The 18,964-nt window shown below is 35.9% G+C and overlaps 3 protein-coding genes across 3 annotated transcripts in view; 1 reads left to right on the forward strand and 2 right to left on the reverse strand.

Annotated features, from left to right (window-relative positions):
- Positions 1-3,056, reverse strand: part of LOC107718222 (ataxin-7-like protein 2) — a 7,966-nt gene extending 4,910 nt beyond the window's left edge. The window contains exons 1-3 of the mRNA XM_016525216.1: positions 2,774-3,056; positions 1,909-1,977; positions 1,101-1,425 (exon numbers count right to left, since the gene is read on the reverse strand). Coding sequence (XP_016380702.1) covers positions 1,101-1,425; positions 1,909-1,977; positions 2,774-2,903 — 524 coding nt within the window. The 5' untranslated portion in view covers positions 2,904-3,056. The remainder of the gene's footprint in view (positions 1-1,100; positions 1,426-1,908; positions 1,978-2,773) is intronic.
- Positions 3,057-3,354: 298 nt separating this feature from the next.
- Positions 3,355-13,571, reverse strand: LOC107718190 (synaptophysin-like protein 1). The gene is made up of 6 exons (XM_016525169.1): positions 13,367-13,571; positions 13,202-13,276; positions 7,825-7,940; positions 7,418-7,613; positions 6,403-6,579; positions 3,355-4,989 (listed from the first exon to the last, which is right to left on the reverse strand). Exons 1-6 carry the CDS (start codon positions 13,379-13,381, stop codon positions 4,867-4,869), a joined length of 702 nt encoding a protein of 233 aa, XP_016380655.1. The 5' UTR covers positions 13,382-13,571; the 3' UTR covers positions 3,355-4,866.
- Positions 13,572-16,543: 2,972 nt separating this feature from the next.
- Positions 16,544-18,360, forward strand: LOC107718223 (proteasome subunit alpha type-5-like). Its single transcript, XM_016525218.1, has 4 exons — positions 16,544-16,562; positions 16,610-16,743; positions 17,826-17,912; positions 17,995-18,360. The coding sequence occupies exons 1-4, from the start codon at positions 16,544-16,546 to the stop codon at positions 18,070-18,072; spliced, it is 318 nt and encodes a 105-aa protein (XP_016380704.1). The 3' UTR covers positions 18,073-18,360.
- The last annotated feature ends 604 nt before the right edge of the window (positions 18,361-18,964 follow it).

Here is an 18,964-nt window from a genome sequence, read left to right on the forward strand (position 1 = left end):
ATCCAGCATCATATTTTTGCTGAATGAATACTTGTTTTTTTTTTACAAATTTTGAGGTGCTGATTCCAAAAATGGTGCCCGTTTTGATGTAGCACATCATACTTTCTCATAAAATACAATGCATTTTGTAGCTTTGTTTCTGCTTCCGACAACCATTTGCTAAGTGAAGTCTTGTATTGTCACTTGATCACCAGAAAAACTGCCATAAAGACATGATTCCAGTCGTCATCTAAGCCAGGTTACAACTAAAAAAAATAACAAAAACTTGTCTACAGTAGGGTTATTACTATAAAAAATCTAAACGACGGTGGGGGTCGGTGACGCGGTGGGCAAGTGACGTAACCGGTGTTGAAGCTTAACACCGGTATCACCGTCAGCACCGTCTATCGCGGCAAGCCTAGTCTACAGAACCAAAATCATCTAAGAATTGAACAAATCAATTATCATCCGATTTTCATATGTATGAATGATTCTAAAGACATTTTATGCCTAATCTTTATTCCCATTTTTTCCAGATTGTAAGTGCAAGGACACATTTTGAATACCTCTTTTTGCCATTAAAATGTAGGGCTGCACGATTAATCGAATGCGATTGTCATGCGCATTTTGTTAAAAAAGCCGGTTCTGTAATCAGCAGGAAATCATCAGCCGTAGTCGTGTGTTTATTAGTCATGTTGAATCAATAAAAGCGGTTAAATCTTCAGTTTATTCAGCTGCAGCGATAGGCATTTTCTGGGTTTCTTCTGCAAGGCGTATTTGGAGTTTCAGCGCGAGAGCGCCCTCTGGCCTTTGGATGGAGATTTACTGCTGATCACAGAACCGTGCTTCACTGAAAGATACGCATGACAATTGCAGCTTTTGTCGAATCGCGATCTCGATTCTATTTTGATTTATCGTGCAGCCCTATTAAAATGTTTTGAAACTTTTGACATTTGACCGCTTTTGTTATTTTGATGAGTGAAAAAAATGTGAACATCAATTTAGGTAAAATTAGGTCTTTTTTGCAAATGAGCAGATTTTTTTAAAGATGCAGGGCTGTGTTAGAACACATTAGACCCTCTTTTAACGTGAACAAACAAGATCAGATTAGTAAATCTTACCAAACTCCATCTTTCGGAGGTTTCGTGTGTCTGAACTGAGGCGGTGTTGAGGGAGATTGCGGAGATGCCCACAGCGGCCCGACATTCTGGTTCCTGCCACTCCAAGAGGAGGCTCCGTGGGAAGGCGGGGTGTGTCCATGACGGGATCTATGCTGCTGAGGTGGAGGTGGGGTGGAGCGGAGGTGTGCATAGAGCTTACCCAGAGGGCCGTGCCTCCTCTCGCAATGCTTCTCGAACGCCTGAGGCTTCACCACCTGACTGCAATGGCCGCAAACCACCAGATAGAAGTCATCGTGCCCAGGAAAATGACCGAAGATGGACATATCTACAAAAGCATACCAAACAATAGGGACAAATTAGCTTTGTTCGAAAAGTAAAACTAGAGGAAATGTTTTTAAATACAGTAATTTTCTCCAAAGAGAAATTAATTGTGTGTGTGTGTGTGTTGAAGCTTCCTGTTTGAAAACTCAAATGTTTCTAAACATATTTAAGTAGTTCCTACTAGTGGCAGTCCAATATTTACCTGAATTCAGCCTATGACACTGAAATAATAGCTCTGTTCAACTTAATGTGCCTTTTTTTTTAACTTTCAGAAGCTGAATTTCACAAAAGAACATGTTTATTATTCATTGATAAGGCGGTTTATAAAAGCTGGACCTGACAGGAGGAACCACCGTGTTTTTAATGTCGAAAATCTCAAAACAGCTAAACACCGGCCAATTAATCGGCTTATATATCAGTCCATCACTAAATGGGTTCATGTTAATCAGTGTCCCCTTGAAATCAAAGTAAAGTACATAACGCCTACCCTCTTTCCTCAGTGTCATGGTTTCCATCGTTGTTTTGCCATTCTTGCTGTATTCATCTCCATTGGACCCTATGAAAAATGTTTGGAGGTAGTTTATGTTAGAAAGGGTACATGACCATTATAAAATAACAGACTTCCATGCATTATCATTAATGACTTATCAACACAGCACATATGGGCATCTTACGTAAACGCTACATTCTAAACCCACTTAATTCAATGGGCCGTAACCATAGAAACATTGAGAAGGACATGTGCCCTCCAAAAATCAGACCTATAATGGGTTCTTCTATGCTGAACTCTATTTGGTCCAGAATATGTGGTTACTGTCTTGAATGCAATGTATTGAGTCAAAACTGTGAGAAAAGGGACCAACATTGATTTATGCATACAGTGGTGTTTAATGAGAGTCATAATATGAGATCTAGTCAACTGTTCAGGTTTTATTCCCCAAGATTTTCAGTGTGAAATGCAATCTGTGCCATGAACTGGTCATCTGTGAAGCTGGCACAAGCTCTTCTGTGGGTGGGGCCAAAATAAAAACTACCTGCAAATGACCCCTACACTATTAACTGCTTTGATGTGCCCGCCGACAAAAGGAGATTCGTGGTTTTAAACTGAGTGCGTTTGTTTCTTTTGAAGTTCCAGACAAAACGAACGCGGAACACGTTCTATTATGACGACACTGATCAGCGAGAGAGAGCGAGCGCGCAAGCGCGTAACCCGGCCGGCACTAGGACCCGGCAGGTTCTTTGTTTGGGTAACATGGTTCGGGATGCCGTGCCTTTTCCACGAAAAATAAAGCACATCCGTGAGACTTTTTGGTGGTGGATGGAGAAATACCGGCGACGAAGTGCTCACTCACCCTCCGATGCTGTCAGGTTGGCTCTTTCCGTCCAGGCGCTCCAGCTTTGGCCCACGAAATCATCGAGACAAGGCACCCGCCGTTCCGGAGCAGCCATTACTTTAACTGCGCGTTCACGCACCGCCATCATCACCGCGCGTCAAGGCGCTGACGTCACATTGCGCGATCCCGTGGGTGGAGGGGGAATCTGCGTGCGCGCGCACTTTTTAATTTTATTTGCATTATTGATATTTTATTTGACATTATTTTATTAGACGAATCTTCAAACCCTTTACAGATTTGTAATGCAAATTGAGTACCTTAAACTGAATTTTAATAGAAATATTTCACATTCTTAATATATTAAAAAATATGACAATTAAGCACATGCAAAACAAAAAAATCTTAATAGTTCTAAAATAGGCTTCATTTTCTTTATGTAATACAGATAAATACATCCGATTCGATTTCCTTGGTGTAGTTGGATTAGTACCTTATTCAAGGCTTTAAACCATAAGCAATGCATATGTTATTTATTATTCACGTGTGTTGGTTTGCCGTGATCTTGCCCATTTTTTTCACTATCTTCGACCCAAAAGAAACATGTATGATCGACACCAGTGTGATTTAGATGATGTATTTATTTTGTTTACAATACTACCATCTAGTGGTTATGTAGTAAACAGCAGCCTTTTGAAATAAAACACGAACCAATATATATACAGCTCTCCTCTTTTAATACTAATCAAAACTGCAAACAGCCTTTTATGGAGGTTTTCCTTCTGAACGTAGCATAGAGATATAAAACACACACACAAATCTGGCCTATATTTTCCAAAAGTCACAACCAAAATTGAGGATTGCTCCAGGACAAAAAAAAATCATCAATATGTGACCCGAGGAAAGATTTTTAAATGGCACTTTTAACTTTTTTCCTCTTTAATCACAATTAGACCCAAACTACTTTCCTTAAACAATTTATATTAATAATTTAATGTGTTTACCTTTACCTACTTTTTATAGCTATGTAGATTAAAAAGTTTAGATGTGGCACTGAATATTCCTTTGAAAGTTTCATCTTACGATTAAAACAACTACTTGAGGATATAATAAAAAACAAAATTGCCAATTTAGAATTAAACAAATAATCAATTTTTAACAGAACATAAAATGCCCACAGACAATCACTGTTGTTGAACAATTATTCTTTTTTTTTTTAGAATTCAACTGAATGCAATCCCCCACAAAACATTTCTTTCTGTAAAAAATAAGATGGTAAAACATGCCACAGATGCACAAAAGTAAATGTTCTTTCTGTAAATATAAACATCAACCCATGTGATACAGATGCTTCATTTACAGTGTCAAGTCAAATAACAGCCAAATACAAATAAATGACAACATTACTACTCCAAACAGTAGAAAAACAATCAACTCAGAGAATTCACACAAACATTTAAAATAAAGGTTACAGACGAAATATCAGATGCTTTATGGCTGAAACTGAGACGAATTTTTTAGTTTGTCCTTCCCTGACAAATGTAAGGTGACTCAGATGTGGCTGTGGAAAAACATTCTATCATGAACGTAAATGAAAAGGCACTTAAACCAATAAATAGTTATTTAAAAACTACAAGCAAAGACAAGCTTTAAATGTCTGAAGCTAGATATTAGTGTGCTAGTATTTGAAGTGCTCAGAGACATTTGACATTCTCATGAGGTCTGATTGTAGTGGACATTTACAGTTACTGAAATGCAGGTCATCTTTATATCAAATTAGACAAATTAATTAAAATGAAAAACATCAATAACCTAGAACAAGTTTATTGTAAGTTGTAACTGAAATGCTACTGATCTAACAAATAATTTGGTTTCTTTTTTTACCTGCGTGACAAAATTTGCTTCTGACAGTGCCATTAAATAGACACTAAAATAAAAAAAAATCCATAAAGAAATGATGAATTCAGCTTAGAGCATGTCTAATGTAATGAACTGCGATGCATGACGCTAGAAACAAAGCTTTTGCATATCAAAGTGTAGTTTGTTTCACAAGTGGTGATGTCCTCTGCTTTATGAACGAATGGAGAGGAGAGGAAGGAGCCCGTCTTGTCTAATTAGGAGGTGGAAACTCCTCCCTCTACGCTGGGCGGTGGATTGGCCGGCTTATGAAACGGAGTCTCCTTGTAGATGAACCAGCAGTTTCCTGCCCACAATATCAGGTTTAGGAATCCAAAGAGCTAGAGGATGCGGAAAAGAGAAAGATACATGTAGTGCTTCGACTGCTCGTTTCTGAAATTCTTATTTACTTGCAAATAGATTACTAGAAGGAGAAGGATAATGGATGACACTTCTCTCCCACAGGCCAGGAGTTGCAAGGCCAAAAAAAAAAAAAAAAAAGTGTTAAATGAGTTGTTAAACTTTTTCAAATTGCAACAATAATTGAATCTTGAAGCCTGAGATATGAAGTAAGCCAGAAAATTGTAATTTGTTATTGTTTCTTGTTTAATTACACACATGTTCCGTCGAACTGTTGTATAAACGCAATATCACTGTCGTACTCGAGCGATACCGGCTCTATATCAGAGGCTGTGATTAGGCCAGAGGCACGAGGCCGCAGGCCGAGAGCTGATATAGAGCCGGTATCGCTCGAGTACGAGAGTGATATTGCTCATATATTGTATATGTGTTTTTGCTGAGTATCATTTCATACATCTGTTTTTTATGGATCATATATGATATAGGAGGATATGGAGCTCATGCTCAAAGAGGGGGAAAAAAAACAGCTTAATTTTATTCAGGCCCAAACTGAGCCAAAATATGTGCAGTTGCTGACATTTATATGGCCAAAAAAGTATGATATTCTGATAGCTTGTAATGAAAAATCAATGAGATCTTTACAACAGGCTACTTTCATAAAATGCATATAAATATCAGTTGTCACTCTATATCTGCCACAAATATGTTTAGTATGATGATAATTAAATACTTTAGTTTTATGATCGAAGCTTTATGGTTTTTATTATGGGGGTCAAAACATAATGCAATGAAATTCAATGATGATTGCATGAAGAAATAAATGTTTTCTTAAAAGCCTGATGAATCATATTTGATACTCACATTTTTTTAAACATGATTTTTATAATAAATTATATATGGATAATCAATCAAACCTAAGCTGCTTCAGTCCAGTAAGTGTTCATCTTGAAATATTAATAACAATATAAAAGTTATTCTTACATTTACTTAATAAAAATCATTAAGGATTTCACAGGAAAAAGACACGTGAACCACAACCTGAAGGTGGACATTTTTACAATTATAGTAAAAGGCCTTTTACTGGCTAAAAAAATATAGACATCAAAAGGTAAGTAATAAATGGTTTGAAACAGGTTTTTCAGCAAAGTTTTGATCATTTAAAAGCCTTAGAAATGTGCATAAACAAGTAGGCCTTATAGGGTTTAACATTTATCCACAGTTTATCAAATAATCAGTTTGTAGGTTTGTACAAAACCAAAAAGCAGTAAAAGTAGATCTGCCTCAGAGCAATGTTAGGACATGTGAACTATATAATCTATACATACATAATAAAACAAATATTGGCCAATGAAATGTTCTAGATATTAACCAGGCCTAACAGTAATTGCACTTACCACAGAGGAATTGAGACGACCCATCGAAGGGTAGCTCTTCACCACACACTTATCAGGCAGACAAGCTTTTATTAGCCGGTCAGCATCCGTAGCATATTTGACATCTGTTAAACCTTTTCCCCAGGCTGAGGAGCAAACCAGCCACAAGAAAGCAAAGATTCCGGTCACAATCAGATCCTGGAGAGGGAACAGAGTAAAGTTTGGGATATCAATTCTTGCTCATGGAAATGCTAGGGATATTCTGATAAAGTGGCTGTCAAAAGTAAAAGCACAAAATTAGACCAACAGATCATGAGAAGGTTTGAGTAACAGACACTTGGACGATTAACACAAGTGTGTCACTTCCAAAATGTACAATACTTCCAAACTTTACAATCGATAATTAATGTTTTCTGTTCAAATTTAAATTTTATTAGTGAATTAATTAAATAATGTAAAATAAATGTACACTGTACAGATCACAAATATATCAGAGAGTAGGACTGCATAAAAAAATAAATTATATATATGTTATATAATATTTGTATATTGTATATATATTTTATTTATTTTTTTAGATATTTTTATGTGTTTATTTATTTTTGATGAAAAGGGGTAGAAAAAAATTACAATTCTGCAATTGTATGAAGCTCTTTGTTAATACTTTGGAAAAGTTTGCAAATAAATTACAAAAAAAAAAAAAAGGTTACAAAATTAATTAAATAAATCTCTCGCAACCATATCTATGGCTATATAAAAAACATATTAATAATATGTCTACTGAAAAAAAATATATAAAATAACACTGGTTGGCCACTAATTAATAAACTGTAAATCAAACCTTTTAAAAAATCCTCACTAACCATATTTTAATTTTATATTAATTGTCACAAACATTCTGCATCACAAAGATAATTTTGTTCCAAAAAATGTCATGACATTCATAACAAGTACATTAAAAAGTGCAATACAAAATAACTGATTTGAATGACATTCATATAATCACAATAATATTTCCAAATGAGTGATGACTCACAATAATCGTGCCACGGTTAGACTCCCTGTAAACCTGCTGGTAGCCCAAGTACAGGATGAGGGTGAAAGTACAGTACAAGAAGCCCAAGACGCCAACAGAGACGAAGAACTCGGCCGAGGAGGAGAAATCCCCCTGCAGGAAAGTCACGTTCTTGCTCTGATTGCAGTGACGAATCTCATATGGCTGACTCGGGAGCCTAATAAGTGGAAGTCACATGTTTACTAGAGCTCAATTTATTGTCTCTCCGGTTACATTACAAAACTCTAACATTCACTTTCTTCAAACAACATACATATGGATTACTCATTGCATGACTAACAGCAGGACAGCATTTTAACATTTTTAAAAAATGACACCTTCCCTTAAAAATAATTTGTAATAATTTGTAAGAGATCTGGATGTTTTACCTAAAAGGATATGCAAAATGAGCAGTAATGTCTTCATTTTTACTTTCACAATCAATGGTGAACGCAGTGAATCCAACATAACCACCAGTGGTGGCAAAGGCACAAATGGTGAACACCTAAAAACACAACAATTATGATAATTAGACATCTAGAAAATTGCATTTTCTATGAAACCATTACAGAGTTGTTGTCAAGCATCGGTCGGCGTCTGTCTGTCCATCCATCCATCCATCCATCCCTCCCTCCCTCCCTCGTGTTCAATTTAAATGATTTTTTTTGTAACTGTGTTGTTTTTTTCATTTGTATTATTTTTATTTCAGTTTTAGTTATTTGCATCAAGTTCAACTAAATTAAAAATTATTTTAGTTTTAACATCAACAATTTTAACTAAATTATTTTTTTGTTCTTTTTAAATTGTATGGTTTTAGGTTTGAGTGAAAATGTTCGGTTCTTTGGAAACAGGTTAAAATATCAGAAACATTAATAGTAACAAATGGATGCAGTCCCATTAGTGGCGGTTTAAACAAAAATGTAACTTCAAAAACATGAATTCAGCGTTTGCGTGTGGCAATTGCTAACGTCATATCATAGTAAGAGCGCGGTCTTCACCAGACAAGCCCTACATCTGTAAATGATCCTTCAACGCTCACTGACTCACACTTTCCTTTTACAAACTCTCCACTTCCACACAGGAAGTGGCTTCTGCAGATTTGTGAGAATAACTACAGTAGCACAGCTCATCATTTTTTCAGTATTCTCTGATCCAAGGTGTTTTGCTGTGAAAAAGTGACATGATACATTAGCAATTATGAAAAAGTAACGTTTAAGAGCCATACAGCGGAACAGACGGACATTGTAGATCTTAGATTTAGCAAATTGTGAAGAACTAATGGGAAAATGCTTAAAGGGATAGTTCACCCAAAAATGAAAATTCTGTTAGTATTTTCGCACCCTCATATTATTGCAAACCATCTTGATTTTTGGGTGAACTATCACTTTAAGACTATCACTTTTCTCCCAGCCTGAGTCAGTGGCAATGAAGCACAAATATTCAAACCAAGTTAAAGTTCAACCTTTCTTCTACATTTCAGCTACATATTAAAGAATTCCAAGGACTATTTGATCACTGACGTGCCTCTGTGGAAGCCCCTGTTTAAGGAACAATGAAGGCTCTTCTGAGAAGCAGTTGCTGTTACACAGGAGAAACAATTGTGGAACGCAGAACTTCCCTTCAGAACAGAGAACTTTGTGAGAATTATATTTTCAAAATGCTGCTGTTTAAAATGGTGAATCTGATGAAAAAATGTCTTGAGGGGGAAAAATGTGGTTTGTGAATTGTTAACTAAAAATACAATTATTAAAAATGATTTTCAGTAATTGAAATAAGGCTGAAACTAACTAAACAGTAAAATGTAAAAATTAGTTTTTGCAACCAAGTTAAAATAAGTTAAAGTTGAAGTACTAAAATTACTAAAACATAAAATATTATATAACTTTAAAAAAAAAAAAAAAAAAGCACAACAAAAGCATGACAAAAGCACAGAAAAATTACTAGAATATAAATTAAAATGGAAACTGAAATGATAAAAATAAAAGTTATTTAAAATATCAATAAATACTATAATAGTATAAATTTAATATTAAGCACTTTTGGGGATGTGCAAAATCAAATAGCCATGAAAATAATGCCATCATGATAATAAATATTATAATGGTCATAAAACTAGGCTTAATTTTCTTTAACATTTTTTGGAAATTATTTTACATTTTCTTTAAAATGAATATATTTTATGTAATTATTATAAACATAAAATTATAAATAAAATTTCATGTTTCAGTTACATTTTTGGGGTGAAATATGACACATACTTGTCAGGAAAATGCTAAAGTTATCTCTGTATATATTTTTCTCATGCATGATCATTCACTTTCTAACGAAAAATGAATCAAGATCAATTTTAACAGATGATTCTTATGGGCAATGATGTGATATCTGACCAAAAAATTTAAATGTAAAAAATAAAAACCCCACACGCTTTCCAACAGAGGCTAGTTTGTTTTCTCCTTTCATTAAACCAGATAACCGATCCTGAGACACATTGGTCTGCACCTCAAAATGATTTTAAAAATAGCCCTATATTTTTTGCTGCCAAGAAAATCCCTCCACTTTCTAAAGAGAGGGTGTGCGATCTTCACCCCGGCAAGACTTTGGCTCTATTCCTGTTGAGCGTATGCCGGTGCAGGTGCTTGGCGCAGAGAAGCACAGCGAGCCAACTAAGGGTGCCTGGCACCAATCAGAACCACATGGTGGGCCGATGCCACGTTCACACTGGAACGCACACCTACATGCAGCAAATGACTATTAAAGAGCGCCTTGTGTGAATGAACCGTCCCTGCCACCACCGTCAACATGATCAGAGGTCAGTTCACCTGTTAGCAACCAAAGCTTCCTCTTCATTGTTGCATTAATACTGGGAGATCTGGGTTGTGGTGGTTAAAAGTAAAAACATCACTGCAGACACATGCTGATTTTAAAGGAGTGGCTGACATTCTTGCTTTATAAGTAAATAATGTGTCAAAGCGCCCATTTCCTAAGATTTCTTTGGCTCCATTCCTGTTGAGCGTACGCCGGTGCAGGTGCTTGGCGCAGAGAAGCACAGCGAGCCAACTAAGGGTGCCTGGCACCAATCAGAACCACATGGTGGGCCGATGCCACGTTCACACTGGAACGCACACCTACATGCAGCAAATGACTATTAAAGAGCGCCTTGTGTGAATGAACCGTCCCTGCCACCACCGTCAACATGATCAGAGGTCAGTTCACCTGTTAGCAACCAAAGCTTCCTCTTCATTGTTGCATTAATACTGGGAGATCTGGGTTGTGGTGGTTAAAAGTAAAAACATCACTGCAGACACATGCTGATTTTAAAGGAGTGGCTGACATTCTTGCTTTATAAGTAAATAATGTGTCAAAGCGCCCATTTCCTAAGATTTGATGCAATTCGGGACATTCTTGAGAAAAAATGCTTATGAAGACATAGGCCTATAAGCCATATCTTCATTGTTGCATTAATACTGGGAGATCTGGGTTGTGGTGGTTAAAAGTAAAAACATCACTGCAGACACATGCTGATTTTAAAGGAGTGGCTGACATTCTTGCTTTATAAGTAAATAATGTGTCAAAGCGCCCATTTCCTAAGATTTGATGCAATTCAGACATTCTTGAAAAAAAATGCTTATGAAGACATAGACCTATAAGCCATATCCTCTTCCACATCAAAGCACTTTAATGCAACTAACGGCAGACCTGTTACACCTTAAAGAAGCACAAATTTACACTGCCGGTCAAATGTTTGGAATAATTATAATTTTTTTATGTTTTTCAAAAAAATCTCAAAATCTGCATTTATTTGATTTTTAAAAATACAGTAAAAACTATAATATTGTGAAATATTATTAGAATTTAAAATAACTGATTTCTATTTTAATACATTTTCAAATGTAATTTATTCCTGTGATGCAAAGCTGAATTTTTTAGCATCAGCAGTGTCACATGATCTTTCAGAAATCAATTCTAACATGCTGAGTTGCAGCTCAAGACACATTTGTTATTATCATGACTTTAAAAAACAGTTGTGCTGCTTAATATTTTGGTGAAAAACCGAGATACACTACCATTCAAAAGTTTGAGGTAAGTATAGGTGGCGATCACCCATTATCACCAGGGAATGACCGAGCAAAAAAATAGTATCATGTTTTGTGTCACCAAATCTGCATAGTAGTAGTGTATTTCCTACTAGATCAGGGGTGTCAAACTCAGTTCCTGGAGGGCCACAGCCCTGCACAGTTTAGATGCAACCCTAATTAAACACACATGATCCAGCTAATCAAGTCATTAAGGCTTATTTGAAAACTACAAGGTATGTGTGTTGGAGCAGGGTTGGAACTAAACTATGCAGGGCTGCGGCCCTCCAGGAACGGAGTTTGACACCCCTGTACTAGATGAAAGAGGAACAAGGGTTTAGCTGGTATAACCTACAGAGATAGCAGCTTCATTTACACCTCATATTATCTTGAGCCGTGGGTTTGCTTTGTCTGGGATTATTTCCAATGAGCTTGTGATGAAATGTGCTCCACTTATAAGCAGCACCTTTGCAGTCTGGATTAAGTTGCAGAAATTCCATTACCTCCATACAAAGGATCCAAAACAACACACTATTGTGTTAAATTGCACCTTGTCTTTTGTCTAATGTCTCGCATGTTCGCAAATTATAATGACTTGCAAAGACAAGGTAAAATTGTGTGCAAAGTGCAAATATTTACAAAGGCATTGGCAAAAGCAAAAGAGACTAGACCCGCCAGATGAGATAAATATAGCTAAGAAACTAAGGCCTAGACACAATTTAAAGAATCAATGCAAATACATGGCCTGCTCAATGGGACACCAATCCAGCTGGGATTCTTTTCTGTACATACAACATCACTTAATTAAATGATCTTGGCCCGTTTTCAGTGCCGTCGGATATTTACGCCAGCCAGTATGCAGGTATAGTTTCACATATCACCACTGAAATTTGTGGCAGTTAGCTTTTACTTCCGGATGTCTAAACCAATTCAGACCAACTGGATCGAATTTCAGTCTATGACTAAATAGAGGACAAACAAAAATATATTTAGCTGGCAAACCGAAGTAGCTAAGATTCCCTTCCGAAAAAAGCTTTATTCTGTTATAAATCTATTCTTGATTAATCAAAATTTCATTTTAGATCAGACTGACATAAGCTAATTTCACATCTAGCCTGATTTCTTAGTAGGTTAATGAACTCCAGGCCTAGTTACCCACATCAGTCGGAGAACCCTGCAGATAGCTGTTTTATAGCCTAGATTTTCCATTGTTTGCAGTGGTATATTTAGTAAGTATTAGACTGTAGTCCACCATAGGAGCCTCCTAATGCGCATGTGGCAAACAGGACGATCTTGGTTGCTCCTACCTTTGGCAATGTAAACATAATTTAATTCTCAAGGGACTGTGCGCAAGGCAGGACTTGCATGCATTTGTGCGCTTGAGAAGATTTCTACAGCACATATCCTATCAAATGACACACCTAAAGGTGTCTACATGTTTTGATGATGACCTTAATAGTGGATGATATAGCAGTTTTGATCCATTATTTTGACATGGGTGTTGCCCCTTGTTGACAAAACAGCACCATATGTGACTGCAACGTACTTGTGTTGTCGTGTAAGGTACATGGATATGATCACATAATACTGTGTTTAAAGACATGTGCAACTATCTATCAATTGTCATAATGAACGTGCCAGCAAAGAGACAATATGTGACATTTGGATCTGTTGAGTGATCGCAGAAACTCACCCATTCCAGGATTCGGATAAATCCCAGTGGCTCTTTCACTGGTCCCAAATCCAGACTAAACCCCGACATGATTTTCTGTAAATGGAGAAGATAAAGATGAAATCCTCAACTTGATTTTCCTGAGCGGAAAGGACGAAGATCACCAAACTGTTGCTAGTTCATTACCTGCACGATTTCCATGTTTTTGGGTGTGTTTTATATTGTCGCTAAAAGAAAAGACTTCGATTCCAGGTGAGATCGCGAGGTTGTTATTAACAGAAGAAGACACAAGAGAATGACATTCAAGGTTTTCGATAGCGGGAAAACAGAGTACTTATCTCGACCAACTTGTCAAACTTTCTACAGTGAGACACGTGATTTCAACTTTCTCTTAAAGTGACATACACTAGTAAATTCAATGCAGTGTTGCCAGATCCCTCAGAAACATGGACAGAATAGGCCCAAAAATAAGCTAAAGTTGAATGCTTCTAGTTGATAACTGCTTTGTTTCATTTATCTGACTTTCATAAAATTTTTAATACATATTCAAAATATTAAAGACGCAAATTTATGAAACAATGTTTTATTAAGCAAGTGTTATAAGTACACTTACAGTGTATATAAAATAAACGTTTTTAAAATTGATCATGTTCCCTAATTGTTATTAATGGGGTTAGACAGAAATATATAATTACCCATTTATCCTAAAAAAAAAATTAATAATAATAAATAAATAAATCCTCATTTACAAAAGCTAAATTGCATTTCGCTGGAATTCAAAATGTATTTTCAATTATAATATATAATAAAAAGAAAGAAAAGAAATATCTCTGTTGCACATACATGCATACAAAAAGTTGAATTATGTGTACTTTTGATTATATGTAAGTTTTATTTACACAAATGTAGATTTCTTAAGGCTGTTCTAAATTTTGTGGCAAATGATTTGAAAAATGTATTACAATCTTTAGAGCAGCTCGGGAAAAATGCCTTAAAACTCTCTAAATTATTTGGAAAATATTGATTAACCCCCTTAATTTAATTTATGTTATAATTTGCTATTTAATTTGCTGAAATGTATTTGGGTATTTATCATTGGTCAGTTTGAAAAAAAAAATCTGTGTTCATGTTTAACAATGATAATGCCTGTTTGTTATTTGAAGATGTTTAATAAAGGTTAAAAGTAGGGCTGCACGATAAATCGCAGACAAGTCGTTGTTCACTGACCAGCTGCGCAAAACCACGTTCATATTCGCGTGATTTTTTGCGCAGCTCGTCAGTGAACAACGGCTCTTTGTAGTTAATGCTGCTCAATGTGAAAGCACGCACGTGATGGAGATTTACCGCTGATTACAGAACCGGCTTTCTGACAAGATGCGCGTTATATATTGCATGCGATTTATCGTGCAGCCCTAGTTAAAAGACATGCATGCATGAATGCACTGAAGTAAGCAGGGGATAGAAAGGCAGAAATATGGGAACAAAGGGAAAACTGTGGCGATTAATAATTAAGTTATTTAGAATACAGCTCCAACAGATAGCAGCTACTAGATTTGGTCGACATATAGCACAACAATCATAGCCTGTGTGTTGAAGACTTATGATTAATTCAATAGGGTAGGAACCAGAGTTGCCAAGTCCGCGTATTATACGCGACTTTTGGCTTCTTTTTTGTAAAGTTGAGTGAAAAAAAATCCCGGGTTGCAGGTTGCGGTTTTTTTTTTTGTCTTATTTTTAAAAATATGGTTGCTTGTTAGGGAAATCTGACAAGCAACTTATGTTGTGCCCTACTGCAGTAAACCACAGCTCAGCAGACAAAAGCATTTGAAACAACAGAGTGTATTGCATAAAGTTATTTTAACGGCCCGTGTGTTGTTTATTTAGTAGTAAAGCGGTTAGCTAACGTTAGATGCTCATGTGTATGTGCTGCTCTCACATGGTTTTTGCCAAAATAAAGAACAAATTGTATAAAAACGTTAAGGGGAAACTGCTTATTGAGGCCTTTGAGAGTTGTTCAATGTATTAATTGACACTCTGTCTGCTCACAGTTAATAGCCAACCAGTGCTGCAGCGTAATTTGCCAAATGTCCCGCCCCCTCCTCCCCCTCATTGGAGAAAAATCACGTTCAAAAGAAGGCGCGTGCCGTGACGCTGTAATCCAAGCGATGACAGAAGTAGAAATAGAGGAATGGGGAGGCTTTCTTTTAGTCTAATTTTAAATTTTTACAATGTTTTTGTAATGTATTAATTATCACGGGCTGTAATAAAAAACAAGTTGTCCTAATTAAAAACGTTGGATGTGTTACTAAAGAGCTAATTTAAGAATGACTTGAGTTGAAGTGAAACATGCCTTGTCATTGAGTGACGGATGGTTCGACCAATCAAGTAGACAAATCACTCTTAGCCCCGCCTTTTATCTCAAAATCGTCCAATCAGTCTAAGGGATGGCAGTGTCTGATTGGTTGTGGAATCAAGTGCCAAGATCGCGCCGCTTACATAGCAAGCTGCCGTTTTTTGTGCTAACTCACTACATTTAAAGTGTGATCATCTAAGTCTGTTCTTTTTTATGAACACTTCCTGTACTGTTGAAACTAGCAAACTCACCCTCCACTGCAGAAGGTAAGTAATTCATAATAAATACTTATGTTGTGCCCTACTGCAGTAAACCACAGCTCAGCAGACAAAAGCATTTGAAACAACAGAGTGTATTGCATAAAGTTATTTTAACGGCCCGTGTGTTGTTTATTTAGTAGTAAAGCGGTTAGCTAACGTTAGATGCTCATGTGTATGTGCTGCTCTCACATGGTTTTTGCCAAAATAAAGAACAAATTGTATAAAAACGTTAAGGGGAAACTGCTTATTGAGGCCTTTGAGAGTTTATAAAAGTGCATATATAACGTTAAAAACTTTGGATGTGTTACTAAAGAGCTCATTTAAGAATGACTGGAGTTGAAGCGAAACATGCCTTGTCATTGAGTGAAGGATGGTTCGTCCAATCAAGTAGACAAATCACTCTTAGCCCCGCCTTTTATCTCAAAATCGTCCAATCAGTCTAAGGGATGGCAGTGTCAGGTTGGTTGTGGAAGCAAGTGCCAAGATCGCGCCGCTTACATAGCAAGCTGCCGTTTTTTGTGCTAACTCACTACATTTAAAGTTTGATCATCTAAGTCTGTTCTTTTTTATTTTTATAGATTTGCGTTTCAAAATATTGATATATAATCACAAGTTTTTAGGTCAAATTGTGCAGCTCTTATTTTTGAATTGCATTTTGAATAGCAATCAAAAAATTTTATTAGTAAAATCACTATTTTTACTAATAAAAAGTAAAAATATGTAGATCTACAAGAAATCAATATCAAAAACATGATAATTATTAAAATTAGTGTTTTATTTATTAGGTACCCGTACAGACTTGTTTGGTTTCTAAAGTATGTAAATCACACCAAACTTCTTTCAACAGATACCACATGGATCCTTCAGGCACTTTTGTCCAGTGTGATGCCAGGGCTATCGGCTCAGCATCTGAAGGAGCTCAGAGCTCTTTGCAGGAGGTTTACCACAAGGTACATTTACCCACTCTTTCTGCTTCATCTCCATTTCCTTTTTAAGGTTTTATGGTAACGATAATGACATTTAAATGCGCACATCAGCATCCCTTGAGCCAACACAAACTTTCCCTAGTCATCCATACCTAGTTACCCATACAACATGAAAATATATTCACCCACAGGACATCCAGATGTAGATAAGTTTGTTTTTTCATTGGAACAGATTTGGAGACATTTAGCATTACATCACTTGCTCACCAATGGATCCTTTGCCGTGAATGGGTGCCGTCAGAATGAGAGTCCAAACAGCTGATAAAAACAACACAATAATCCACAAGTAATCCACACCACTCCAGTCCATCAATTAATGTATTGTGAAGTGAAACGCTGCATGTTTGTAAGAAACAAATCCCATCATTAATGTGTTTTTAACTGCAAACCATTGCTTCCAGCTAAAATGCAAGTGCTCTATTCATAATACTGCTTTCTCCAGTAAAAAAAAAAGTTTGAATCAAGAGAGAGATTTTGACTCGTACTTTGACCAGAAGCAACAGTTTACAGACATGCAGCTTTTCGTCTCGCAAGATGTTAATTGATGGACTGGAGTGGTGTGGATTATTGTGATGTTTTTATCAGCTGTTTGGAATCATTCTGATGGCACCCATTCACTGTAAAGGATCCATTGGTGAGCAAATAATGTAATGCTAAATGTCTCCAATCTGTTCCAATAAAGAAACACATTTATCTAAAGTTTGCATGGGCGGAGGGTGAAATTTTCAGCTAATTTTCATTTTTGGATGAACTATTCCTTGAAGAGCATTCTTCATAATTTATGATTATAATACAAAAATACTAATGCATTTTTTCTATAATGTCCATGTGTATATAGCACAAGTCTAAGCAAGAACTGAGCCAACTGATCCATAAAGCCACAGTCAGGTTATTTGAAGAGAGTATTCTCACAAAGGAAAAGTGTTTCTCCTGAGCAGCAAATTGAGCCACGTGCTTAGGAAATAAGAGTCCCTTTTAAAATCTAAAAAGCAAGTGTCTCTTTCTTTCCCCACCAAATGTTCATAAAATATATTTATCTTTTTCAGTCCATGACGTTAAAGGATGCCATCAAGTCTTCTCTCACTATCCTGAAACAAGTGATGGAGGAGAAACTCAATGCCACTAACATTGAGGTAATACACAAAGGTCATGTGAAATATAATTCAATTGAAAAGTATATGAAGGTTCTGGCAATTTCCTTCTCTCTGCCTGCAGCTTGCCACAGTAGAGCCCGACAAGACCTTTCACATGTACTCCAAAGAAGAGCTTGAGGATGTCATCAAGGATATCTAGAGCTGAACGGAGCTCTGCAAAGCCTGACTGATGTTTAATATGAAAAATCCAGTGTAATTTTCTGTGAATCACCACACAGCAATTGCATATATAATACTCTGGCTGCATCCTACGGTTTGCCTGTTCAGACAGGAATTGTCTTTATACTTTTTTTTTTTTCCTCTGTCAATCCCAAAATTTCTATAGTTCTGTACAAGCACAGAACAGCAGATCTTGTAGTTAAATTACATGGGGGGGGGGTTCTTTTTGTTATGAATCACTGCGTTAATAAACTGTTGTTGAAAAAAATGTTGTTTGTTTTTTGTTTTTTTACAAGTAGTTCATAGGCTAATAAAAATGATCCAAAAAGAAATGTCAAATATGCTTTTATAGTTCATCATGTGATGTAAATCTTTCATATAAGTACAGCAAATTAATTACATGCATATATAAATTAATCTAAATTTCAGTATTTTTTCATTATATTATCAGCATCACGTTTTGCAAGAAAAGTTAGCAGGAATTACAGAATTTATGTCCTTTTTTTGCTTTAATAATATGCATTTAAAGTGGTGTTAACTTGATTGTGTGGGAGGGAAAATTATAATTATGTAAAAAAAAAAAGTAAGTATACCTTTAATGATTTTTTTGTACAAATTAGTGAACATGATCAACGTCACAAATGTGTTTATTTTATTAATGGCTTAGAAATCTGTCTTATTAATTCTACATCATAAAGTTTCATTGTTTAAAATGTGTAGAAGCAACAACAAAATGTATTTAATATACAATAATGTTTTATACATGAAATGTATTTAATATAAGCAGCAATATTATGTGCAATATCATTAAATGAAATGTGATACCCATTAATATAAAATGTTTTTGGTGTGATGGCTATGATGTAATAATT

This window comes from Sinocyclocheilus rhinocerous, unplaced genomic scaffold (assembly GCF_001515625.1).
Source record: "Sinocyclocheilus rhinocerous isolate Xijiao unplaced genomic scaffold, SAMN03320098_v1.1 scaffold1111, whole genome shotgun sequence".
Classification (NCBI taxonomy): domain Eukaryota; kingdom Metazoa; phylum Chordata; class Actinopteri; order Cypriniformes; family Cyprinidae; genus Sinocyclocheilus; species Sinocyclocheilus rhinocerous.

Coding starts and splice junctions, on each gene's coding strand:
- LOC107718190 (XM_016525169.1), bottom strand. Junction 7,941..13,201: donor TTATCCGAATCCTGGAATGG/GTGAGTTTCTGC, acceptor TTGTGTTTTTAG/GTGTTCACCATTTGTGCCTT. Junction 7,614..7,824: donor CATTTTGCATATCCTTTTAG/GTAAAACATCCA, acceptor TCCACTTATTAG/GCTCCCGAGTCAGCCATATG.
- LOC107718223 (XM_016525218.1), top strand. Junction 16,744..17,825: donor TGCAGGAGGTTTACCACAAG/GTACATTTACCC, acceptor TATCTTTTTCAG/TCCATGACGTTAAAGGATGC. Junction 17,913..17,994: donor TCAATGCCACTAACATTGAG/GTAATACACAAA, acceptor CTCTGCCTGCAG/CTTGCCACAGTAGAGCCCGA.